A 27,000-nucleotide genomic window follows, 5' to 3' on the forward strand; every position below is an offset into this window, starting at 1 on the left:
GAGTGTTACTCAGGTCTTTAGTCCCTTTGTCCTGAGGGTTGTCCACATGAATGTTAAAATCCCCAGCAATAATTACACAGTCAAAATCAACACAGATCACAGACAGCAGTTCACTGAGGTCATTAAAAAAGTCTGTGCAGTATTTGGGAGGCCTGTAAACATTAAGAAACACAACTTTGGATGGGGCCTTCAGCTGTAAAGCCACATATTCAAAAGACTGAAAACTTCCAGGAGATAGCTGCTTACATTGAAATGATTCATTAAATAAGACAGCAACCCCTCCTCCTCTCCTGCTCGCCCTGACCTCACTGATAAAACTGTAGTTAGGAGGGGTCGTCTCGATGAGAACAGCTCCACTGTTACTTTGGTCCAACCAAGTTTCAGTTAAAAACATAAAATCAAGGCTGTGCTCAGTGATTAAATCATTAATTAAAAATGTTTTCCCAGCTAGAGATCTAATGTTTAATAAAGCCAACTTAAGTGTTTTAGAGGTATTACTTGTCCCCTCGTGTTTGGGAGCAGTCTGTGGCACACAAGGTATGTTTACTATGTTTAAAGATCTTTTAGAGTGCAGCTCTCTGTGTTTTGACCAGGCCACATGTCTCCTGTCACCTAAAAGTACAGAAATTTTAAAACCTTCTAGTAAACAGGGTCCCAGCTTCTCCTGGGAAAAGTCATCACTGCCATAATCCTCACAGCCCGGACCCTTCACACATCACGCATCAGACTGCGGAGACAGGGCATGAAGAGGAACTAAGGGGGGCGAGGCTGGGCAATGTGACTTCGATTGCTCTGTTGAGGGTGGGGCTCGATGGCGAACCTTTGGCCGCTCTGGTGGGGGGTTTATGGGGGACAAAAAGGGATTGGGACGGGGGGTAGATCTGAGCCCAGCATTGACCCGCTCCATCATCTCCTCAGTGAATTTCAGGTGTGGGGAGGAGGGAGAAAGGGAGGGGGAGGAGGGTGATGGCCTGTCAGGGGTTTGGGGGACTGGGGAAGGTCGTGGTCCCTTGTCCTGGTCGTTGGTGTTGTTGAGAGAGTTGGAGGCAAATAGGGACCCCTCTTCTTGCCTTAGATGTCTCTCCTTTCTGAGGCTCTTCCTCAGATACCATGGGTGTCTCTCCTTTCTGAGGCTCTTCCCGGGTGGGGGCAAATGGAGCTCCTCCTCAAGGTTTCTGCTGGGCTTTGTCTGTTCTTGGAGTACTGTTTGTTCCTCTTTATGAGATAACTCCTCGTTTATCTCAGCCTTGGCACCAAGCACGGATGGATGACGTATGGAATAAAACAAGTTGGAGGTGAACAGTTTCACCCCTGACTTGTTAAAATTAAATCCATTTGCTTTGAACAGATGCCTGCGTTCCCAAAAAATATTAAAGTTGTCGATAAAGTGCACTGAGTGGTCAGCACATGCTGATATAAGCCATTTATTCAGTGTAAACAACCTGCTGAATCTCTCGTCTCCTCCTCTGACCGGCGGTACAGGTCCACTGATGAATACAGCTGCATTCAGAGAGTTTACAGTATTTAATAATCCAGTAAAGTCCCGTTTCAGAACCTCCGACTGTTGTTTGGACACATCGTTTGACCCTGTATGCAGAACAATGTTTGTCACAGTTGGATATTCATCTGCAATTTGAAGAATTCTCTCCTTCAGGTTGTTGACCATATCGTTAGGAAAGCAGAGGACTTTAGTGTTCTTACCGCACATCCTTTGTACATCCTTTACGGCAGAGTCACCCACAATCAGAGTTTCAGGCCTAGCCTTTAGCTTTCCCTGTGGCCTTTCACTTTTCAACAGATTTTCAGACCTTATTTCGCTGCTTTTAGATGGATGGTTGTCCGATATAGATCCAGGGTCCTTTGATAGTGGAGCAAATCTGTTCTGCAGTTTCACATTCAGTTGTTTTGGAGGTTTGTTGTTAACCTTCCTATTCACGGTTGTCCAGTCCTGTTTCCTCCCGTATACAGGGGTAGAAGAGCTTCTCTGTCTCGTAGGAAGTGAAGGCCAGTCGGTTTCAGAGATTTCAGCTCGCTGTGCCCTGCCTGTGATACGTCCTCCCCCTTCCACGAGACATGATTTATGTCTTGGTTTTGCACCAAGACAGTCTAAGGGGGGATTATCACTTGAGGATTTATAATAATGCACAGAGTCTACTTTCTTGGTCATGTTATCTGTGCTCCTTAGCTGTGTACTAGCTTGCTCATCGCCATTGTTTTGAATCAAAGGCAAGGTTGTTTCATTTCCACACAGTCCATTTACCTCCACGTTTACTTCTAAGCGATGAATTTTTGTCTCCAGTACTGCAATCTTCTGCAGGAGGCTGTGGTAGTCATCTGTGGAGAGGGAAGGCATCTTGTTGCTAGTTAGCCTAGCGGTTAGCACCTTTCCAGGCTATTGAGGCTGCTCGGTGCCCAGACGCTGTAATCAGGCTTCAGCTGTGTCTAGGCCACAGACACACGGAGCGCTGAGGACAAGGTAACCATAAAATGTTGCTGTTTCTGTTAAGAACACTCTAGTCCTAATGATCTACAAGTGTCCAGAAGTTATCGCAGGTAAGCTCACACGGAAAAAAGGGAAAAAATCAGCATAAAAATCAATAAAAATCAATATAAGAAGCAAAGTATTCAAGAGCAAAGAGATGAAGCGTCCACACTCACAAAGGGGAGGAGCAAAGGTCTTCTTAATTTCTTAAGAAGAAATCTTCTAAGAAATACATACTTCCCTTAAGTAAATCAACTATGTAAATTGACTAGGTCTCTGGATAAAGGCCAAAACAAACAAAACCACTGTTAACCGAACCAATAGCTCGGTGTCACTCCTACCTTTTGAGTGTCTGTCAACAGGAAACAGTAGCACTCCTCCAGCTCCTTATCGGTCCTACCCTCTGCCTTCATCTCCTTCCGTTTTTCCACAAACTTAAAAACACACACACACACAAATAATGTGATCAATCATAAACACAAACACACAAAAATGATCAGTACAATGATCACTAAACAAACAATATCATCTCTCTAAACAGCTTTTCCTAATGACAAACCTATCCAATTCATAATTCTTACTCCAAGACCTAAATTTTCTCACAACACAAACATGGCCTCTGAAATAGCTGCTCTACCATGCACTATACAGGCAATACATTCACATGTGTTCAGCTCATTTCAGTGTAAATAAACAGTAGTTTTTATTGAATGAAATATTGATTTGTTCATTTCCTGAGCACTGCACTGACACTTGCACATGTCCATGGTACCCCAATCCCGATATTTCTATTTAATTTCTTTTATTTATTTAACCAGGAATTTGAACAATCTATTTTGCGTGATTGTGCAAGACAAATACACAGAGCAGAATACACTAAATAAGAACTGATTCTGTTTTAACTAAGCTAACTATATTAGCTTGTCAAGGTTAAATCTCCTTTAACATCTCCTTTTACTTCCTTTAATATTGAAATATATGATTTCAGAATTCAGGATTAAAATTACTTTTTTTTTCTTCCTAAAATCGAATCAGTTATACTGCTTACTGTACTGTGACAATGTCTGTTCATTCACCTCCCTAACTGACAGATGTGTTAACAGGATCTACAGCTAAGTAATACTGGCATAATTTTTGTGGCATCACATTAATTTGCATTGCTTACTAAATCTGGCCCCTGTTCTCTTCCTGTGTGGACGCCCCATAAGAAGTTACGTCACCAACTACCAGCTGAGGCTTGCTTATGACTGCTCTTTACTCTCTCATGGAAAGGAAGTTATCTACCCAAGCAAGGTGTTAAAAAAAAAAAAAAAAAGACAGCAGAGTGGTTTTGTGATACTTTGATCTAGAAAATGAATAGTCAGAGTACACCAGCGGTTTCAACATAAGGCCCTGAAACCAAAATCAGCACACCAAATCGTCCAATCCAACCCACAGCACAGCTTTGGAGAATGTTAAAACTTGTGTTTGTTTTATAATGTTCTTACTGACAAAGACATCAACTACAGCCTGTAAGTAAATGATGAACCATTAAGGGGCATAAAATGAGCTGCTGTCTACTGTCAGCATTCCTTAAAATAACATACAAATTCCCTTTTTTTTTTTTTTTTCAATATTTACTACAGAATTTGATTTTTTTTAAGAGGCGGTTTGCATTAAAAAAGACATTTTCTTTGACTAAAAAGATTTCTGGTTTTTATTTTATATTCCAGGCAGTTTTTCTGCATTATAAAAGTAAGATTTACATTGCAGTTATTTGTCTTAAGATATATCAAGCATTAAACGCGTAGTTAAACTTCTTTATATGGAAAGAAAGGTGAGACAATGTTTTTCTTTGTTTTTAGTACTATCATCTGTGTTGCCCACAAAGTAAACTGTTACAAAACCACTTGACCAGACCATCCCAGCAAAGACGTGTGGTCACAACCTGCAAGTAAAGTAGTCCCTGCACGTAACCCACGGTGATCTTGATTTCCCCCTCCCTCCCATTTAGTTGTTTAATGAATTCACGACTCTGACTTGTTTATCTCTCACCTCTTTCTCCAGCAGCTCACTGTAGACAAGCCGAGGTATGGAGTACGTAAAGCATCCAGCAGAGTTAGTGTCGATGTAGCTGGAGGTCAGGATAGTCATCATGTCTTCATACTCCCTGGACTCAGTGGAGACATACTGGAACAGAGCTGCAAGAAAGACAGGAGAGATTAGAGCCAATAAAAACCACTTTCACAAATAATCCCTCAGAATGATGAATCCATTTTACCTTTATACTTTACATATATACCTTTACACTGTCTTCATTATTTCGTAGCAAGAAACAGGTGTGTTTGGCTGTTTGCAGTGTTCTCTGTTCAACATAACATTTTCTTCCACTGGACAAGTAACTGATGATGTAACTTCTTTTGGGGTGTCCACAGAGGAAGAGATAAGGGGCCAGATTTAGTAAGCAATGGGCCACAATATTAATTCCATGAAAAGCTGATATCATGACACCCCTAGTTTGCAGGTAACTGAACTTGATGCCTTGCTTTGTGTATGTGTAACAGGCATATAACGAGCTGAGGGGGAGCTCTTTCAACCGTATCTTCAGTTTCCCTGGTCAGTCCTGGTCATCACTGACTTTAACACACTTGCCTCTAGAAGGACCATAAACTCAAGTCAAATAACAGGACTTTAACTTGAGCTTGTACAGAATATTACTGCTCTTGTCAGTAACCCTGCTGTTCACGTATATATCAGACAAAATTGTAAAATTTGAAATAAAGCCACCAATATGCCCCACCCTTTATGCCGCTTTCAGCACAAAGGCTCCTCATAAGGAGGCCCACAGAAATATTTGACAGACTGGCTTAATTACAACAGGACAGGTGCTGTTTTTTTTCTTTTTTTAGCCAGATTCTCAGGAGAACAGGAAAAACCTGTAGCAGCTGCCTCCCTCGGAGTGGAGAGGGCTCAGCTGGAGCATTAAACACTAATGTGTGATTTAACAAAAAGAGCTAATGCCCCCAGTAACCCACAACATATTTGTGCGTTCCACAGCTACAACACCGGGGTTGAGACAAAATATTCAAACACAAGCCAAAAAGATGTGGTGGTAGTTTCAAATTGTGGTCTCAGACAGCTATAATACATAAAGAAGATGTCAGCATAGCCTGACTATCTTTGAATTTACTGCTTCAAAAAACCCTATAATCATCAGCATGGTGGTTATTAACTATGTTTGTTAAATGATGCATTCAAAGGAGGAAAAAGAAAATAACTAAGATTTCTCTTGAACTAAAGGAGGCTTTTTCAGTAGGAGTGGTCTATTAGGCTTGGAAAGACTGCTTGGAAGGTACCAAGGAACATAACAGTTTGAGTAGGACAGGATAGGATAGGATAGGGAGTTGCATGGAGTGCATGGGGGATATATATGCAATGACATCCTTTAAAACTGGCTCCCGGGCCAAAAATTATTAATAATAATAATAATAATAATAATAATGGATTGGATTTATATAGCGCTTTTCAAGGCACCCAAAGCGCTTTACAATACCACTATTCATTCACTCTCACATTCAGACACTGGTGGAGGCAGCTACAGCTATTGTGTTGGTTTGGTGCTAATCAAGGCAAAAATAAAATCACCATGGTCTCAGGCTTACATCTTTCTGACCTACCAACAATCCCTAAAAAGCACAACACCAAACTTTATCTCAAAGCTCATTTAACTTTTAGCCTTAATCTTATAGTAGACTCTGTAAAAAGCGCCAAAAAAATGTCCTCAAGATCCCATTTTAGGGTCGACACGATAACAGTAGCCATAAACACAAGAGCAGAAAGCGCAAAGTACATGTGAGCACTTGGACACTTATAACTGGAATGTAAACAAGGAGGCGGTTACCTCGCTTTAGCTAACCCTCGTTAGCAGAAGCTAATGTCAACATAAAGGGGAAATGCAGCTTAAAATTTCGTACATGAATGCGTGGATATTTACTTTCACTCACAAACAGCCTAAAATCATCTATAAAGTGAAAAATAAATACCTGTTGCACTTACAAGCATGTAATTAATGTTAACTGGCTGGTGACGCTAACTCCTAGCATCCCTCACTAAGCCTAACCGTGTACTCAAACACACTGGAGCTTGTACGGAGTTTGATACACGTAAAACTGATGGTGACAGTAGGGCTGGACATATGAAATACACATTTGTGGACACAACCGTCATGTTGTGCGATGTAAGAAGAGAAAACAACGTTTTCGAATTGATACTCGCACGTCCGATAATGGAACTTCCCCGTTGCTAACTCAGGTTCAGGGCAGTGTTTCAGGTGTAAAAAACAAATCTAAACAAATTAGCACAGAGAAGTCCTGAATGCTATGGTGTAAATTTACTAATATACAGACACAATGGCCCACCTTTCTTTTCCTCAGTTTTCTTCGGTATGTGGAACTTGTAGGGCTCCTTGGGCATATGCCTCTTATGGACTATGTGAGGTGCCGAGTTCCTCCTCTCCATCCTCCCGCCAGCAGCGCCCGGTCTGTCCGCTCCAGGCTGACTTTCTCTGGAAGGGGTCAGGTCGATCACCTCGCCATCTTGCAGGCTAACATTAGCTCCAAGCTCCGCAGCAGCAGACACCCTCCTCGAACGACCTGCTTCCCTCCGGGGCCGGCTGCTGTCGTCCATTGTATGTATTTTGGACGTAACGGAATAGTCTCTCCTCAACCGTCACTCCGGCACCTCGTCTCTGCTACAGTCCCGCGATGACACCGCTGTTACCTCCTAATCCCGCAGCGGAGGGAGTCGGAGCAGCACTCAACCCGCACCATGCTTCCTGTGGGCGCAGATCTTCTTCACTGAGATTTAGCTGCACCTGGTTATCTCAATGCTGCCATCTTCTGGAAAACGAACCCCATCCCCACAGTTTCATTACGGTTTCAGTGGACGCAGAACAGCGATGGGTAAATAAACGGTAAAATAAAGCATGTCAGGGTTCAGGGAGGACAAAGCCTCGAGCCTAAAACTGCGACAGTTCCCACGATGTTTTTCCACGGTGTAGCACAAAATGGTGGTATAAAGGGCCACTGAAAGGGAAAATAAGAAGCCGAGCAGCAGGGCCGTGCAGAGACGTCTAAATGGGGCGGGTGCTCAAAGTTAAAAAGGGGCACATTGAACCAGGCTGAATAACAACAACACACATTCATCAAGAATCTAATATGGGATCGCATCATACTATATCACTGTTGTGAGGTGGCGACAATGCAAAGCAAACGTAGCCTATGTTTTACCTGATGGGTACAATGTTGCTGTTGAGGGGTTTCTGCTGCTCCTGCTGCTGATAGTGCTGGAGGGAAGGGCTGTGTTGATCTGAGACTGTAGACATTAAAAAGTCCATAGGAGAGATGGTAGCTGATTAAACAAGTATCATGACATAATAACAAAATGCAAAGATTGGTGACAGCGCTTGGAACCATAAGGCAACAAAAAAAACTGTGAGAAATAAATTAGGCTCTGCCTGTGAATCACTCTTTGCTTCTCTTCTTCCTTCCATCCCATCATTTCATATATCACTCTCCACTTGCTGTCTATCTGAGAACAAGGCACAACTTGCTATTGCAATAAACTATAATCTAATTATCCATACCTAACAACTCTTGCACTTAATCTATAATAAAATGACAGAAAAATGTTATAGCACTGCCTTTAGTAGCCTCACACAGCTCCTACTGTTTCCTCCTCATGTCCTTACCAGGCATGTCTGGACAATGTTATATCATGAGTAATAATTTTAAAAAATCCATATACATAAAACAAACACATGCACGCACACACAGTGACATTTTAGACCTTCTTCAGAATACTGTATATACTATGGGCATCACTGTGCTGATCCAGAATCCTTACATTATTATTTATTACTAGAGCTACAATAATAAAGCAATGAGGAGGGGGAAGTAATAAATATGAAATAATGTCATTATGATGATTCCATTTGTTTCACTATCCACTCTGTGCAGGGGGAAAGCTTATTACATTTTTAAACTGTAGAGATACAATAATTTTACTGCTGTAAAAAACAAATTTTGTCTTATTTAATATATATAAATATAATATAATCTGCTTCTTAATGTATGTTCTTTAAAATACAGCGTGTGTTTTTTAAAATATTATAATAATGCATAATTATGTGGACATGCATATTAGATCGTTTTTTAGTGAAATATAAGCCCTCCAGAAAGGCATGAAAAGCCCGGTAACTTACTTTAAAACTAAATATGTTCCCTAAAACGGTGGACAGAGCTACAGACCCATGACAGCCTTAACCAGTGAGCTAGCAGCTATGACCAGCACTACATGTGCAGTTAATAAAAGGACAGGTAATGTTTGTCGCGCTGTTGCACACACAGCACGCTCATTTGTTTCAGTTTGTCAGTTGCCACAAGACAACTTACCAACGTGTACGTAATAATCCAATACTCCTGTGTGCTATAGACTACAGTGTACGCTGTACACCTACTTATTGGTTTTGTCGCATCAGTCTGTATGGAAGAAATATAGTAAGTCTGTGTCTCTGAGTTAATTTGTGTTTCTCCTACAGCTCCGGACTGCAAAAAATGCGCGTGCTCTCCGTGAGCTCGTTCCCGGGCCCGGCCCGTAACCAGCGCGTTCTGCCGTCAAGAGCGATCATTGGTTAAATGTGATCATGTGACTGATGCAAGCCAGATCCTTTTATTCAGCAAAACTGTGATTAATAGTTTACATTATTGTTGAGGGGCACAGACAGGACTCCGCACGCCCACACACAAAAAATAATAATAATTTTTTTTTTTTTAAGTTGCCTCAACAAAAGGGCACTTTGGGCACCCATCAGGAAAGGGGGGGGGGTGCTCAAGCCCTTCCCTCTGCACGTGCCTGGTGCAGGTAGATAATGCCTTGACCGCCTTCATTTACAATGTCCAATCGTCCCGCAGTGAGATCCCGCCTGCACACAATGTACCCTTTATTCCTGCACATCCTGCTTGTTCATGCTTTGATATGGACAGACAGTCAAATACTCCAGCCATCGAGGCAGCTCTGCAGCAGGGGGGCGAGCATAAACGGCACTACTGTTTCTGGTTTGGCTGGTTCAAGTAATACAAACAGACACATCAAATGTAGTTTAGCACACGGTGTCTCTTGCTTTCTAAAGATACAGTTTCTGTATTTTCCAGTTGGAAATAAATGTATATTTATAATAAACGTATTTTATAGTGAAAAACAACTGAGAGGGAAAACGTGAGATTCGTTTTGAAATATTTCCAATGCGTCATTGTTATTTGAGCAGTCAGTTTATCTGTACATGATCTAATTATTTCATACTGAGAATATTTCTTTACAGCAAGTGAACGAAAATGATGTCATGCTATTCTGAGGTTGTAATGAGCACTGCACGGTTAACATTAATTCGCAGTAGTGGACTAAGCTGGAGTGTCTTAATGCGTGCTCTGTAAGGAAATCACACAATGTTCTAACATCTGTGAGAGAAATATTTCCCGTCTAAGTGACTTTTTCAGTCTCAGCTGACTGTAGCTTTCCTATACCTTTGAAAAGTACTTTTGCATAATGGCCATTGACTAACAATAGGCTGTGAGCTCAGTTTCATGATCGTTAATATGCAAATTTACATGACCATCGATCAATGTCCATTCACAGAAAGCCGGGAAATGGCTGCAATTACAGCATTGTGGTGGAAGATGTACAAACCCCCCTCACTGGTTCAGAGATGGGTTTTTACTTTTTACATCGATGGCTTTCTTTACTCCGGCGGTCCTCTCTGTCCAGGATGTGCACATTCTCATCACTGAAAGGGTGGTCAATGGACTGTAGGTGTAAATAGACTGTGGAGCCTTGACCTGATGAGGAACTTGTTTGGGTTCCTTGATGTACACTGCTCAAAAACATGACAGGAACACTTTTTATTCATAGTATAGTGACAAGTCAATATAACTTCTTGGACATTGATCTGATAATTTAAGTAGCAGAGGGGTTGTTCATCAGTTTCAGCTGCTTTGGTGTTAATGAAATTACCAATAGGTGCAATAGAAGTGCAACAATGAGACAACCTCCAAAACAGGAATGGTTTTAGGTGGAGGTCACTTGTATTTTGACTGCCGTTAGGTATTAAGATGAAATGCACCAGCGTGTGCAGTGGTTCCTGTTGGTGCACAACAATGCCATGAAAATGACATCCGTCGTGATCTGTCTTTTTTTTGTTGTTGTTTGACTTACCCCTGGTTTGGAAGATTTGAAGGCAATCAGAATAGCTTGTTGTAACTGTAGCTTTTGTGCATTTGAGTGATTGCATTTCTGTGTGTGCAAGGCGATAGGAATTTTTTTTAAACTAACAGTAACCATCCATCCAATGAAAGGCTTTCTATTAAAACAATTTATTAATGCTTTGTTCCAGACAATAATACTTCAACTTATAATCACCTTGTTTGTTTTTGCACAATAGTTAGTGTTCTCTGAGCAGAGATGTCCAAATCTCCTCTTATAAGGACTTTGCAAAAGTTTTGAGCCACCTCTCATTTCTTTACATTGTGCTCCCAATAAGTGGAAAATTAGTCTTTTTGGACAATTGCTGCTATTTCACTAATTTTCAGTCCAGTCCTTGTACCTGAACATTTTCAGAAGAATGTTTTTCTCTGTTTATTTAACCACTTCACATTGACCTATGAAACATTAAAGCACTAAAAATGCATCTAACTCAATGGATGTAGCAGTGTTGTCTACATATAACAAGTAAGCAGAAATACACCATTTGGTCCCATTTCTTTTGGTTTAATCTACAAAAATATGAGAATGGAGCAAAAAGCAGCCAACATCCAAAGAAGAGCTTTGCATTTCATTCAATAGGAATGGAAAATTATTCCCGAAGACTGCATAAAGAAATTATTAGAAAACTTGCCTAAGAAAAGGTGTTCATACCAAATATTGACTTTCCATGGGTTTTTTTTGCCCTATAAACACTATTTCCATGTACGCTTCTACATGTTTGAATAAAGTGCTGCACCTATTTCCCATTGCCCTAGCAAGATATATAGAAAAATGAAGGGGTGGTTCAAAGCTTTTACACAGTACTGTAATTCATTTAAAAAAAATGGCAGCCTTAATTAAGTGTAAATGTCATTATTAGCATCTTCAGCCTTGCTAACATTGACGGAGCTGACAGCAATCATTCTGTGTGTAATATGTAAGCACGAATATAACAAACAGTAGCGCTTGGTTTTTTTCCCCCCTTCATTCATATTACACAAATACTTCATATACATTCTTTATATACATACAGTACATGTACAACAGGCTCCTTCTTTAATGCAGAGTTGAACACAGAGCATTTCACTTAGCAGCAGCTTCAGCTGCTGCAGGCTACTTCAGTTTAACAAAATATTGTTGGGATACATGATAAAAACTGTAAATCTACAGAACACAGAAGATAAATAAAGTCTGCTAACTCATTAAAAGTGAATGTACAGCTGAGTTCTCTCCAGTGTTTTCAGACATGCTTTAAAAAGTTTTTGAAACACAGTAGCAGAGGAGGAAGCGATCCCACATCTGACAAGAAAACTAAAACAGGAGATGAAAACCAAGTGACGTCCGCCAGAGCTGAAAAATGAAGCCAATGTACAAATGCCAATAACTGCAGTTCCTCTCATGGCCGCTTGGGGCTAGCTCCAAAAGGAAATCAATCCCCATAGTCTCCCCATGCAAAAATGCCCAACAACCACATATTTACAGCCTGGTACAATTAATGTTTTGGCTTCATTGAATAGTTTCTTGCCCTCCATAACAACTGAACGGGGGGGGGGGGGGGCTTTTGGGCTCAAAGTAGGGGATTTGTTGCTTTGCTTTTAAAGGAATTATCTAAGAATACTGTAATTTCCTGTTTGGTACAAACCATCCAACACATCTCTTCTTTAGTTTTGGAGACTGAAATTATGGCATTCTGCAGACTTATTTTTCCAACCAGAAGAGTCCACGTTTTACATACAGTCTGTGTCTCCACCAATCTATACAACAGAATTGGTATGTAAAATATACCAATGAGCAAAAATACATGAGATGATGGCACAATTAAGAGTGTTTTCACATTTCCCAGTTTTCTGTTTTCCACTACTGCTCACCTCACAGGACCAGTGAGGTGAGCAGTAGCCTATCCAGGAGAAGCCTGTCCAGGAGCAACCCCCATACTTCTGTGTTCATAACCCCAAACATAAGAGTAACCAAATAACTGATGATTTCTACAGTAAATGGAGACATACGTTTTGTTATCATTCGGTGAAAGTAGTGTTCTCAGCCTGGTCACCACTATAAAGACTGTTGAGCTCTGCTGCTGGTAAGGGGTGGTTGGAACAGGATTTATTTCTTCAAAGGCGGGTCCAGTACAAAATGTGAGTTAATGTTAGCTATGATGGAGCCAGGGGGGAGCTGGAAAGGAAACCTGTGAGGGAGGGCCTTTGAGCAATCTTTCAGCAGTGTGTGCCTGGTGAGCAACTTCCACAGGGTGCGGTATCCAGTCCTCTTAACAACATCCATGGCTAACTGCAGTTAGAACACAGCAGATAGCAGCACGGGAGACGATTACTTCCAATCCTCAGTCTTATGACCAACCTTTGCACACACCATTTAGCAACTGCTAACATCATTTCCTCTATTTCACTTTTTCAATTCTCCTTAAACAGTCAAAACTCTAAATTCACCAAGGTTTTTATAGGGACTTTTATTTTTGCATCCGTGGGTCAACCAGAGTGGGTGCAGCAGTGAGACTGTCCTGGGAGTATTTAACCTAAGGGAGAGGAGTGTCTCACTGCCTGCCTAACAATGTTTTTACATTGTTAGGGAGTGACTGTTTACTCCGATGTGGAGAATAAGTGTGTATCCTCCTGACTAATCTCCTTGAGATATACTTATTTCTAAATGTGTAATGTTTGCTGTCATCTTATCTCTGTTCTCATCAGATACAGTGGCCAGTTGTCTTCTTTATTTAATGTTTTTGATCTAATGTTGTTTGAATTTGGCCTTTTCTGAGTCTTTATTTCACCTGGAGCACATTTTTGTTACTTCACCATATCTCCTGGACTTAACATCTTACATACATATCACAGTATAAGCATTTACCACCTTCAGCTTAATTCTGAGCAGTATGTCTGTGAGCAGTGAGCACCGGTTGGTCTCGTGACTTCTCTCAAGAAGTTTGTTCATATACTTTTCATTTGGCTTTTTGTTAGTTACATCATTACTAAATACCAAAGTTGGTTGACTTTAGTTCCAGTCCTGATTCTTGCCATCCTATCAGCACCTGTGGCACTGCAGTGAGTCCATCTCGCCAGTGTCCATACCATCCTCTCTTTCTTCTGCAGCACTGCTCCACTCCTCCTCCATCACTTCATCCTCCACTTGTTTGGGAATTGAAGAGGAGAGGAGGGAAATGGAGACTGCATCTTCACATCTGCTGAGAGTCTGTCCCGCTTCATCCACCTTAAAGTCTACAGTGGCTCCTGGTTCAGCTCCCATCTCCACACCAACACCCTGATTTCCCTCCATCTCCACACCTGTCTTTGCTTCACTGATCACAAGCTGTAGTGCTCCGTCCATCTCTGACTTACCATGCAAACCCAAATCTGCCTCCATCTCCTTCCCCGTCATTGCCTCTTGAGTTAAACCCAACCCATCTCCATCCCTCAGTCCAAGCTCTTGCTGTCCATGCAGACCTGCTTCTCCCTCCAAGCCCTGTCCTTTCACACCCCACAGCCCCACTGTTTCAACAGGTGGCCCTGGTTGTTCATTGACCCCCGTCTCTGGACAATGTCCTGTCTGTGGCAGCTGGTCTCCAGTCAGTGCTGCAGCTTCTTTGGCTTGTCTAATGCAGTTGATCCACTGTTGTTTGTTGAAGGCGTCACTAGCCTGAAAGCAGTGGCTCTGCAGTTGGCCTCCAGTACGGTATGAAACCCGGAAGAAGTTCTTTGCTGTGTGGAGGAGAAAATGAGGAAGAAGAAACAGGAGACAGAGGTGGTGAACATAAGCTGGAATTTGATAAAAAAAATCCTATAATAAACAGAATAAACTGATATGTAAACATTGTTGCTAAATTATTATCAGAAATAAAAACAAAAACAAACAAATGACCAATAAAGGTGTATATTTACTAAAGCAAAAGTGAGCTGTGCACAAGTTTCATAGCACAGCACAAAGTCTCTTAGTTTTCCTTGATATACCATTTCACTAGATCACAACCTGAACATCATGGTTTGATGGTACGTCAATACATCTATCATTTTTATTGTCACTACTAAGTTCAGAACCCTAACAATAACTTCGAACCTAAAAAATGGATTTAACCCTTAAAACAGCCCTTTAAAGGCAGGCGAAAAGATAACGCAGGTCATAAAATCCAACATAATACAAACTTTAATCACTCTGATTTTATACACCCACTGATTATCACATGGACAGCTCTACCAGCATGTTTTAATATAATTTAATGCATTTTTCTGTCTCTGGAGTCATTTGACAAACGACACACCTCTTATCAAAATTGTAACTTCACGATTGTTTTCATGTGGCACATTCAGGGACACCCATAAAGTGTAGCTACCTTCCCAGAATGGGCAGTTTAAAAAATCCTGGAATCACTCATGTAAATCTAGTGCTACAACAGGTTCCTCTGGTTTCAGTCACAGACACTAGACATTCAATCTTTTGGCTACACGGACGTCCACTGCGTTCAGGACAAGATCATTGAGGTCCAACATTAAATACTAGCTTACAATCAGCATACTAGTTCATGTGGTGAGTGCGGAATATGACACATTTAGTTTCTACCACGCAGAACTACAAAAACACTTTTGTAACCTTAACTTTGGTCACAAAGACATCCTCAGCATGCAGCACACCTGACACTGATTTAAATAGCTGTGTCCAGTACTGACTTCGTTCATTGTTGCTGAAGGCCCCTCTGATGGATCCGCCCACTCTTATCTCGCCATCTGATAGGTCTTCCAGGTCCAGCTGACGAATGGGGATTGGCTGGCGGCAGAGCTGATAGCCGACTGGCTGGTCGTTTGACGACATGGATCTGGTGATGACCAGGACGTCCTGGAAAAGGAACACGTGGAGCTTCTAGAAAGAGAGAATCAGACAGAGTACAGGTTTTAATTTCTTCCTCTAGAGATACCAATAAAATATATGGATGATATTTATGAGTGATTTTGGTCATAAAATGGTAATGTTATGAAAGTATTAGAAGCATTTCTGTATAGCATTAAAGTCAACCAAATTAAGGAATCACCTTTAAAAAGCTCACGTATGTCATGAAAATTCATATAATGCTATATAACTTTGAGGTCCATTTTGACCTTTGGATATATTAAAGAATGGATAAATGGGGAAGGGAAGACGATAAAGTTGTAGAATTGTACTGACGAGTCCTCTGTTGTTCTTCAGCTCTCCATGGCAACTGAGGGTCTTGGAGCGGTCGATGAGTTCGTCCCTTTGTCCGTCCTCTGTGTACACCAGACGATCCTTGTAGTATTGACACTCCGACTCTCCTGTCTGCCTGTTGATGTCCGCTACCACGCTTTGAACCATCAGCATCTGTGGGACAGACACACAAACACACTGTTATCTCATCTGACATTTGTGGTCAGCTGAGTTGATGGATGGTTGGACAGTCATGGACTTCTACAGCTCTCAATCTTCTGCCCACACTGAAGAGGCAGCCAGGATTTTCTCTGTCTGCATCTTTGTCTATTGCCTTATTGTCCCTCGACTGTCTTTGGGATGAAGGTGCGTCTTGAGACATGTCTGCACTAAGCAAGTTTATGTAACTGTCATGAGTATTAGTCTTTTTAAAGGCTTTATCTGGTGACCCAAACTGATGAAGTATTGCAATCTTAGTTTTCCTCACCGCTTCGTCCAGGTGCTGTCGATCTGGGTGGTCGTTGGCTGTGTGCTTGAGGATCTCTCTGAGCAGCAGTGGGTATTTCACCAGCCGGCTGCGGGGGATGTCCAGGAAGTTCCATAGGTCCAGCTTCCTGCTAAAAGGTGACTGGAGACAACGCTGCAAGAAGTCCTGGACTCGCCGATCTTGCTTCTTCTGGTCCAACAAAGCCTTGGCTTTGACCTGGTTACTGCAGTACGGCGTGTAGGCAGAGAGGCAGGGCAGCTAGAGCGATACAAAGACAAACACTCTGATAAATACTTGGTGAAGAGCTAATATCTGGATTCCGCTGTCTGTTGATTAGAAAAACGCTCACCCAGTCAGTTAAAATATGTCCTACATGTTCTGTGGACCCGTCAGGTTTTCTGGCATCTCGGAGGCGACTCAGCAAATCTGAGGTAAGACAGAAAAGTTAAAATTTATAAAAAGAGACGTCAGAGTGAGAATAATGGATGCTTTAAGGGCATCAAGTAATACAGAGAAAGGAAAACTCCACAAAATGAAATTTACACTTAAACTCTAATATTTTATACAATAGAAGTGTAAATATGTGTCATGGTTCTGGGTCATTTTGACACAGCTCTTTGAGTTATGTTTTGGTTTGTATTAAGGGTTATATTCTTTCAGTCTGTCTCAAGTCCGCGTCTTTGTAAATTGTTTCTTTTTTCCTGTTTTATTTTGATAGTCCCCATCCTATGTCAGTGTATTCACTTTTACTTCCCCCTGTCTCGTTAGCCTTAAGTTCTCCCAGCTGTGCCTTTCTCCTGTTTTCCATTTCCTGATTGCTCCACTGTGTATTTAAGCCCTGTAAGCTGTTTGTTTTGTCTCAAGCGCCTGATACATGTCAGTCATTAGTTTCGCCGTTCAGAGTTTTGTTTTGTGTTTTGGTGGGTTTCATTTATTAAGAGTTTTTTTCTAGCAATAAAGCTGCGTTTTGAGTTCCAGTCCTGTCTTTGAGAGTCCTGCATTTTGGGTCCTTTTTCCTGCCTGCCTGCACACAGCCTAACATGATAATATGTAAGTGTATAAAAAATGTATCGACCAAAAATTAAAAAAACCAACAACAACAACAAAAGAAAAAAAACAAAAAAAACGTGGCCAGCCTAAATCACTAATTGTTTTACTTTAACTGCCATGACTCCTCCACTTGAATGCTAATGAGGCTCTGTTTAATTTTAGTTAAGAAAGCAATGAATTATCAAACATCCATTACAGATTGTTTTTATACAAAGAGGATTAAGGTTGTTATATATGTCATTCATCTGTATGTCTACATAAAGATCATGCAAATGACTAAAGATTCCTGTGAAAAGATGCTGTAAATGGTGGTAATTAAAATATTTTCCTACCTTCATGCAGAGGTATAAGTGATTCCAGAGTACCAAAGATCTGGTTCAGTTCTTGCTCGGTCATGATGGATAGCTTGAGCATTGGGTCGTGGTAGGCCTACAGCACACGCATAAAGAAACACAGGTGACTATACTGACACTGAAGGCAAGTTCTTCATTGAAATATAAATAAACAAGTTACTTCACCTTCTTGGCCAACTTCAGATCCTCCACCAAATCCTGCTCGCCCTGAGCCAGCTCAAATATAGCCTGCAAAGGAAGAACAATTACTTTGAGAACTCAATGCTACAGATTGACTTTAGTGTTAGTTTGGTTCAGTGGCTGAAAAATGAACATGCAGTATCTGGAGTGGCCACTTGAGGCTGACTTACAAAGTGAGTCAGCCCCATTGACTCCCATGTTAAAATGCCCAACTTTACAGCAGAAACAAACATGTTTACAGTGTGGTATATAAACAGCTTTAGAATCTATGGATATTTCCCCCTTTATAACGGCTCTATGGTGAAGTTAGGTATGAGGCCCTTTAACTGGACTGGACTCATTTCTGGTGTTGGTGCCTGTACAGCTGGTCCACGACGCTGTGCTTCATTTTGATGGGGGACGTTCTCTTTTTTCTTTTTCTAGTTTTATCACTAATTAGCAGCTCTCTGTGTCAGGGGGTGATTAAATGTGGAGTCCAAAAACAAATGGGTGGCAACATTGGCTACTTCCATTTTTTTTTTTTATACATACAGTCTATGATTCAGGCCAAAAAGTTCATTCATCATTGTTGTTTGGCAGTGTTTCAAATTTCGTTGTACATGTACAGTGACAAAAAGGAGCTATTCTATTCTACTGATCATTCTTGAGACTATATTCTAGTATTTAAATTAGAATAATGAAATGAAATAATGTACCTGAACACTTTGAAATAAGAAATAAACTGATAAAAATTCACTGATTTTCACCTCTTGTCGTTTTATCTCTTTGGGGCTCAGAGGTTGTGCTGCTCCCAGTCGGACGTCAAATGTCTCGCTCCACAGCTTGCTGTCCCGACGCTTGGAGGCCGGAGCAGCTGGTTGAAAGGTTGAAACCCTCGGGGCAGTCATGGAGGACGAAGGGTTCGAGAGTGTCGCTGAGATAACACGTGTCTTTGTCGAGGAGGAAGGAGGAGGAGGAGGAGGAGGAGCAGCTCTCTCTGCCTCATTACGAAGACTGATGGTACGCTGCAGAAACAGAAGATGGTTTAAATATATATTAGAACTTATTTCTGTTTGTTAAATTGTACTATTCTGTAGCCTAAAACTTTTGTTGCCATCCCTGATTCTGGAAGTAAAAACTCATCAATCATCAATTTTCCCCATAAATGATATTATTAAATAATATAACTTGACTATAAAACTGTTTTTTGAATTATGACCTCCCTCCACTCCCTCAGCATAGGTGCCAGTATACTGTAATGTCACCTGCTATTGAAGTCAAGCTGAGTGTTTTGGGTGTTGCCATTTTTGTGTTTTGAAATCGGACAGGATCTGGCTGCACATTCATAAGGCGGCGATATCTTCAGAGATTTCTGTGTAACCAGTCGTCTTTTTGCCATTAGAAAGAATGTAGTTTTAAGGCACTTCCACACTCACTTCACTGCTATTTTCTACTCTAAACTGTAGGATTCATAGCTGCCCCTGCACGAGATCTCTGATCTAATTTCATCAAACCTAATACTTAAAATGGGAAGCAGGATAAGAGCCACTCTCATTTCCCATCTTAAATAACCTACTACTAAAAAAACTGAAGACATGTGATTGTTGGTTTACCTGCAGTGTCTGGCCAATCCTCTTCAGCGGCGTTGTCTTGACGGGGGGCAGCAGGCTGGCCAGAGACGCTACCCGGGATACAGGCTTACTGCGCTTGGTGCTGGGCTCCTGGAAGGGGTGAACAGAGCCACATGGTTACATTATCTCACAAAATCAACACACCTGGGATACAAACGACCCAAAGGGTTAACAAGGACACCAATTAATCAACCAAACATCAATACCAGCAGACATTTTTCTTGTTTTATATCAGCCAGTCAGAGGTTTCTGTGTGTGCAAATGTTCTAGTTGATTGTGGGAAAGCCGACTCTGGTTTGTTGACATATTATACAATAGCATGACTCAAAAGTCTTTCCCTCAGTACCAGACTTTATCACACACGCAGTCATGTTTCACTAACTTATGTCACGCACACACTAAACAGGACGGTTGTTATGGTCACTGTGTGAGACTGGATGATCATGGAGACAAGAGGCTGTTGTGGTTTCATGTAAAGCTTAAATTTAACATGGATTTTGCTTTAGCCAATTATTTTTATAACACTGAAATCCCTACAAATTCATGTATTACGTGTAGCAGCTGATCTCAAAGCGAATGTGGACATCCATGTTAGTTCTATATTATTGAGATTACATGTAGATTGTTGTTTGTAAATAAAAAAATAAATAAAAAATTTTTTAGTGCAGTGACACTTTGGAGTCAATGGAATAAGTTTTCATACATATCTTTAAATAAATTTTCATCAAGAATGACACTAATAGTGCCTGTTATTGATTACTTTGTCTGAATCAATGAATATACAGCTTGCAAAGACGAAGAATATATGTATTTATTATTCAATTATTTGGTGTTGATAAACAGCCGTTTTTGCCACCTCATTATATGCAGTGACATAATGAAGATAAAAAGAGTAAAATGATCATTTCATAATGATAAATGAACAAACATGTATGTATTTTCATATGTGAGCAAAGTTAAAAGCGCTGCAGGACTAGGGCTGTTGATATAACGATATATCGGATGACCATATAAAAACGTCTATGTTTCATTTTACGCTATTGTTTGTTTCGTGGTGTCGCAAAATAAACGTTTACGGCAATATTTTTTTCATCGTTTTGATGGTCACTGTAGTGGCTATATTAATTTCTTAAAGTTCTCTCTTTCTCTTATATTTAATATAACCACACTATAGACGGACAAGCGCCTGTTTTTATGCGTTGTCTTTAGCAACAACAACGTAAACCTTTCACAATAAAGCTCAAGATCCTGTTGAGACTTTTCAAAATAAACCGCATCATGTGAAAGAGTATGCAAAATATTTACGGATAAGAAGCAAAAAAAGAGCCGTCAGGTGCTAAAAAAATAAACCTTAGACTCAAACCTTAAGTTACAAATTATGTCTAAAAATATATAGTTTCATGCATCGGTTAAAACACTCAACTCCAGGTACATGACTCTCAGCTGGAAACACTTCACGCAAATCGAGCCGCCGGAGATTCACAGAATTTACAGAAAATGTTAAATTTTTGTGATTTATATCGTTATCGGACGATATCAGGATATGAGATTTTGGTCATATCGCACAGCCCTATGCAGGACTACCAAAAACCGCATAACCATCCCTTTATTAGGTTATTGGCTCAGATTTCTGGGGAAGTTCCCATGATTCACTGACCTTTTCTCCTCTACCTTCCTCTTTTGACTCCCCTTGTGTTTAAATGTTATCATTATCTTTTTCCCCTTTATCCATCTCTTCCCTTTCTCTTCAAAACCCAACTCAACCTCTTTCGAGGTGGTAAAAAATGTAATTAGAATGATTTAAAATAAAATGTGATGGGCTGCTTTTCTTGTCATGATGCCTCCAAATATCAACACCACGGGGAGTGAAATTATTTAAAATTCAACTGCATTTGTTCTTTTTATTGGCTGAAAAAAAGTACTCCTACAGGTACTTAAATGCATTGGAAAACTGCTGGAGAGGGCTAGATGCTGACAAAAAAAACACCAATCCAAATCAGCAATGCAATATCTGTGATACAGGGACACAAAACAAACAACAACCATGTCGAGTCCTTCAATTGTTGGAGAGTTTTTAGTCTCATTCATCGCAAACAGTGTTTTATATGCTCAGAATAAACTTTACGGTCAAAATGTTTTTGCTCAATTTTAAGTTTTGATGAACATAATGGTTATTTAATGTTTATATTTACTGCAAATTAACTGGAAAAAGACATCTTTATGGCTGTATTTTGTTACAACAAACTACCGAAGGTTGAGTGTAAAGCAGAATCAGCATCACAGCTCGTTTAATAACAATGCACACAGTTAATAATAATAATAAGCAAAGGTGTCTACATAGGGATGTCACCCCAGCATTCATACTTTATGCTTAATGTTTTAAGTGTGGAAAATATCAGATTTAAGGTATTTCAACATGTTAAATCTCTCAAAAATATTTTTCTATGGCACATGCATTGAGATGCAACCGCTCCATTTTCAGTTTTTATCGAAAATAAGATTTAATATGTTGCAAGTGGTAGCTGATTGTTTAATTAAAAATCCATTTAAGCCTAAAAAGGCTTGTTAAAGACTAGGTACTTTTTCACTTGGTTATTTGTAGTCGTAGTAGTGAGTCTGATGGATCTGAGTCTGTAAACAGACAGACTCAAAGCCCTGATTAGGACGGCATCTTGTAAACAATAGGGACACCTGGTGTGCACCTGGAGTTTCTGCAGTGGAAAGGGTACATATCTCTTAGTGTGAAACTGCCTCTGGGTTATCTGCACTGAATGCAGACTTACAGTAAATCAGCGTGTTTGTGTGTCTGTGTGTGTGCAGCTCTGCCCGGCAGCTCACTGTCAGCTGACCTACTGGAACACAGGAACCATCAGCTCTCACAGTCAGGAACCAGCTGCCTAAAAATAAATCAACCTCTGAGATAATTTTCTTTTTTCCTTCACCTTTCGATTTAAGTTCACCCCGCAAATCTGGAAATAGAATTTCCACAGTTTTCAACAACTTCTCAAAAAATGATGAGTCAGTGACGAGTCTCTAAAATACTCATGAATCACATGGAAATAAAGTCATTTCCTGGTGAAAGTTATGTGCTTAGATGCATTGCAGCTGTTTGGTGGTTTTTTTGGTTTGTTTGTTTGTTTTGTTACAGATTTCAGGTTCAGTTTGGATCATAAACTATCTGCTTATTTGCTTCATGCTCAAGAACTTTCCATTAGACAAACTGTAATGGGTTTTCTGTGGATGATGGTGCTTCAGCTGATTCGAACTGACAGCAATCAATTCAACACAGCTCGTCAGCAGCTGGCTGGTTATTTAATTACAGCAAGTTCACAGCAGGTTGACTCCGGTCTGCAGTTTGAGTCATTGAACTGCAACGTTTGTTCAGTCGTTTGATATAAAGTTCATTGTAAATTAAACAACTGAACAAACGTTGCAGTTCAGGGATTCAAACTGCATTTTTATAGGTCTTTAGTGATACCTAGCATGACCCCAGACTTTCAGGAAATGAAAATTACTATAAAGAACATTTTTGAGGTGTTGTTCATCATAGTTTCACTTCTCGTTTCTTGTTCAGTCTTTTTAGTTTAAAGTAAATGACATTAAATGTAACTAGTGCTGGTTTTGATATTAGTTTGTTGAATTAGACCATATTACATCAGATTAGATCACATATGATTGATTCACATCAGTCGTGTAATAGAGTAAAGTAGGCCCAATCAGATTACATCATATAAAACCAGAATACAAGTTACTAGATCAGATCAGATTCTGTATATTTCTAATTAATCACTGTACAGATAAGTACATATGTGAATATAGATAAAGTGATAAATACATCATATTTAACATATACTGTGTTGATAAGAAAACTGATGTCACCGATTGGTTTGGGGGGGGGGGGGGGGGCACTATATGTGAGCATGTCTGGTAATAAATTAGACTGGTTAGTATGAAAGTGAAGGAGTTTCAAAAACACAGACACCTGGTAACTACTGCAAAGTAACACATGAATAAAACACTGTGTTAATGCAATCAACTCCACATCAAGCCCTATTATTTTATCATTATTGTACCATCAGATATTCAATGCACTCAAATAAGCAACAGCTCAAACAAGGTTAAAGCGCCCAGTTCATTGACTTCGGTTAGAAGAGATGAGGCCTAGCAGCGAGCTATGGTAACTTAATACCATTAGAAAAACATAAATGGTCTAGTTTAAAAAATTAACCCCCTGTGCAGTGCATGAAGGTGGAAATGACGTAAAATGTCTTTTATGCTGGGCTTATTTTCTTTGTTTATTTCTGCTGTAACGTTGGGACTCTAATATGACAGTCTATGGGGATTGACTCAGTTTGAAGTCAGCCTCAAGTGGCCAATAGAGGAACTTCAGTTTTGTCACCAGCTTCATTGCCAAGATTTTTTTCATTTGTGAAAATTACAAATGTTAAATGCTACCAAATCAAGAAAAAATGAATACATTTGACTGATGAAAACAAAACACACACACAAACAAAAGAATCTAATTTATCTCACAAAATTAACACAACTGAATCTAACCAGGCTGAACAGAAGAGTAAATGTTTCATCTTACCTTAACCTCTTTTCCCATGCTGCTGTTTGCCACTGAGCATCCAGAGTTAAACCGCTGTACCAGCAGGCTGAAGGGTCCCTGCCCCGCCACCATACTGCTCACCCCAAAGCCAAGCACACAATCTGAACTATTCCCAGTACCAAGAGAGCGTCCATAAATATTTTCAGACTGGTAGAAAACACAGAGAGGAAGGGAGTATGAAAGTCTAATGTCCAGAGAGAGACTGAAAACAGCAGAGGGTCCAGAGTGACACTAAAGAGAGTTTGGTACTGTTTTCCAGTATAGACACAAAGTCCAGGAACAATTCAGCTCGCTGTTCTAGCACTGAAGCGATGACTGATACAAGCTGGGAAACCAGAAAGAAAGTGCTATCAGTGGAGTTCCAAGCACAATTCTGGTGTTGGCACAGGTACAGAAAGAGGATAGTCCCCTTAAAACCCCTGGTAATGGTAGCTGTTCAACTAAAAGCCTAATAGCTGTAAAGTAGCCTCAAAGAGTTGACGTAACAGCTCTAAAAAGGCCTGGTGCCACAAGAGTACTGCCAGAGGCAAAATATCCAGTCAGACTCGGTGCTGGCAGTGTTCATAAAGACAAGTTGGCTTTGACCAGAGCTTTTAAACACACCGCTCCGGGAGGGCTTGAGGTTGTGAGCCGAACAATCAGACCCCAAACAAAAGAGTTCAAAAAGAGGCTGGATTTAGTTCTGTTCCCAGAAAATCATACAGGAAAAGTTTAGTCTGCAGTTTAGACCGTGTAGAGCTCTGAATCGTGTAATCCTCTCAGCGGTAGCTGTTCACTCGTCCGCCTTCGCACTCTCTCAGCAGCTAATGCTCTCTCTCTCTCTCTGTCACTGGCTCACTTATTCAGTGGCGCTCTCACCCAGTCACTTAAAACTTCCTTCCTTTCTTTATTCTGTACTTTTTCATTTCTCTGCCTGTCCCTTTCCTGTACTGTTTGTTATGTATGTATGTATGTATATATATATATATATATATATATATATATATATATATATATATATATATATATATATATGTGTATGTATGTATGTATGTATGTATGTATGTATGTATGTGTGTGTATACAGTTTCCATTGTCAACAAATCCCAAGAAATGACAAACAACAATGATGAAGTCATCCTCATAAGTACTGTGTGCATCCACACCCTGATATATTTGATTCCTTTGTGTCATAGAGCTCTACTGTGGCCCAGAAACTAAAACAAATTAATAAGCCACATTTCTACACAGTTATTTAAAGAAAAACCCAAACTAATACCCCATTTCCTCCTTAAAAATTAAACTCTAGATATTCGGATATTGAACCAATTGTCTCAGTGCCACAGACACATTAGGCAATCAGAAATAAAGTTAAAAGAGCTGGTAGAAGATTTAAAAATATGAAAAGATAATATGAATCCTACAGATAAGACATTTTGTAAATGCACTTAAGAAAATGTATATTGTTTTTCTTGTGTGTATTTAAAATGTGTCATTCCCTGAAAATGTTTTATGCCAGAAAAAGTAAATCTACCTTTAATGTGAAAGAAATGATAATGTAAATTGTATAAGGTTAATATTTATATTATTACTCACATTATCTTTACTCAGTTTATTATTATGTATTTCGATAATCTGGACAAACGTAAATTATGAAATCCCTGACTGGAACTGCTGGTGGTTGTGGGAAGTCCTCATCAGTCAATGCCAGTCCGAAGTATAATTAATAAACAGAGGCCTGCAGCCAAAGCTGTGTCCTGGTTTTAAATTCAATGAGTCAATGTGTTTATTCAGCCCCACTGTGGGGACAAAGAAACACTTTTTTTTTTTTATTTGTTAAAGCAAGATTTTATGTATTTCTTTTTTTATTTACTGAATTTTATTTTAGATCAGTAACTCAAATCAATTTGTCTTTCCAACCTTTTTAAATGTGGAGATTTCGCTTTTGCTTTTTCCTTGTTTTTCATCATAAGTCACGGTCAGATCCAGCCTTCCACTAGTTTCTATCCAGTCGGTTTAATGAGTCATACGGGTTCACAGTAAGGTTTTAGTTGTTCCAGAGTCCAAACAGAGGGGACAGGTGAGGCCCGTCCATCCATTCACCACAAGATTACTGTGTTTTACAAATAATATAATTTGCTTTGCCATATTGAAACCACATAATGAGTAATGAGAAGACTTTCAGGGACATCCATCCATCTTTTCTTCTGTCACGTATCCATGTCCAGTCTAAGCACAGACACCCAGACCTCCTTCTCCCGAGCCATCTACTCCAGCTCTTTCAGATGGGTACTGAGCAGAGACATAATCTCTCCAGAGTGTCCTGTGTGGACATGCCTAAAACACCTCAGTGAGGATTTATCCTGAAAGAATCCATCTGATTCTCAAACCACCATATCTGGCTCTTTTTAATGTGGAGGAGTAGCAGCTCTACTCTGAGCCCCTCCTAAAACAAAGAGCTACCTCCTCCTGTCTCTAAGGCTGAACTCTGTTCAGAGGAAGCTTATTCTTTCTGATGCTTGAGTCTGTGACATTATTCTTTTAGTCTCTACCTACATCTTATCACCATACCATACATGCGGATAGGAATATAGTAAATCATCCAGTAAATCAACAGCTTAACCTTCACAATCAGCTCTTTCGTCACCAAAACAGATCAGTGCAGTGTCTTCATCACTGCAGATGAAGACACTGCACTGGGGTCAACACATCGGTCCATCTCCTCCTCTACTCCACTCTCACTTTTATGAAAAAGTCTCTTTTAATTGTACTGCTTCACTTGATGTTACAAAGAGGATCTTCATCAAGCT

At 40.1% G+C, this 27,000-nt stretch overlaps 2 protein-coding genes and 1 long non-coding RNA gene across 8 annotated transcripts in view; 1 reads left to right on the forward strand and 2 right to left on the reverse strand.

Annotated features, from left to right (window-relative positions):
• The window catches only part of tasora (transcription activation suppressor a), a 28,927-nt gene extending 21,107 nt beyond the window's left edge, over positions 1-7,820 (reverse strand). For both annotated transcript variants that reach the window (XM_040003154.1, XM_040003146.1), the window contains exons 1-3: positions 6,880-7,820; positions 4,517-4,662; positions 2,824-2,916 (exon numbers count right to left, since the gene is read on the reverse strand). In XM_040003154.1, coding sequence (XP_039859088.1) covers positions 2,824-2,916; positions 4,517-4,662; positions 6,880-7,147 — 507 coding nt within the window. In that variant the 5' untranslated portion in view covers positions 7,148-7,820. The remainder of the gene's footprint in view (positions 1-2,823; positions 2,917-4,516; positions 4,663-6,879) is intronic.
• A 3,048-nt stretch (positions 7,821-10,868) lies between these two features.
• Positions 10,869-27,000, reverse strand: part of arhgef3 (Rho guanine nucleotide exchange factor (GEF) 3) — a 33,300-nt gene continuing 17,168 nt past the window's right edge. For 4 of the 5 annotated variants that reach the window (XM_040003274.1, XM_040003266.1, XM_040003294.1 and 1 more), the window contains 9 exons: positions 19,582-19,689; positions 18,736-18,993; positions 17,975-18,037; positions 17,789-17,885; positions 16,756-16,832; positions 16,407-16,664; positions 15,923-16,093; positions 15,430-15,619; positions 10,869-14,466 (listed from right to left, as the gene is read on the reverse strand). In XM_040003274.1, coding sequence (XP_039859208.1) covers positions 13,793-14,466; positions 15,430-15,619; positions 15,923-16,093; positions 16,407-16,664; positions 16,756-16,832; positions 17,789-17,885; positions 17,975-18,037; positions 18,736-18,993; positions 19,582-19,689 — 1,896 coding nt within the window. In that variant the 3' untranslated portion in view covers positions 10,869-13,792. Of the gene's footprint in view, positions 14,467-15,429; positions 15,620-15,922; positions 16,094-16,406; positions 16,665-16,755; positions 16,833-17,788; positions 17,886-17,974; positions 18,038-18,735; positions 18,994-19,581; positions 19,690-24,190; positions 25,122-27,000 lie in introns of those variants that run through there. The other variant, XM_040003302.1, reaches the window with a different exon arrangement.
• On the forward strand, positions 17,168-20,300 carry LOC120715983. The gene is made up of 4 exons (XR_005691784.1): positions 17,168-17,456; positions 17,799-17,912; positions 18,766-18,988; positions 19,588-20,300. It is a non-coding gene; the product is annotated as an uncharacterized LOC120715983 (long non-coding RNA).

The sequence above is a fragment of the Simochromis diagramma genome, unplaced genomic scaffold (assembly GCF_900408965.1).
Source record: "Simochromis diagramma unplaced genomic scaffold, fSimDia1.1 OVJJ01000320.1, whole genome shotgun sequence".
In the NCBI taxonomy this organism is placed as follows: domain Eukaryota; kingdom Metazoa; phylum Chordata; class Actinopteri; order Cichliformes; family Cichlidae; genus Simochromis; species Simochromis diagramma.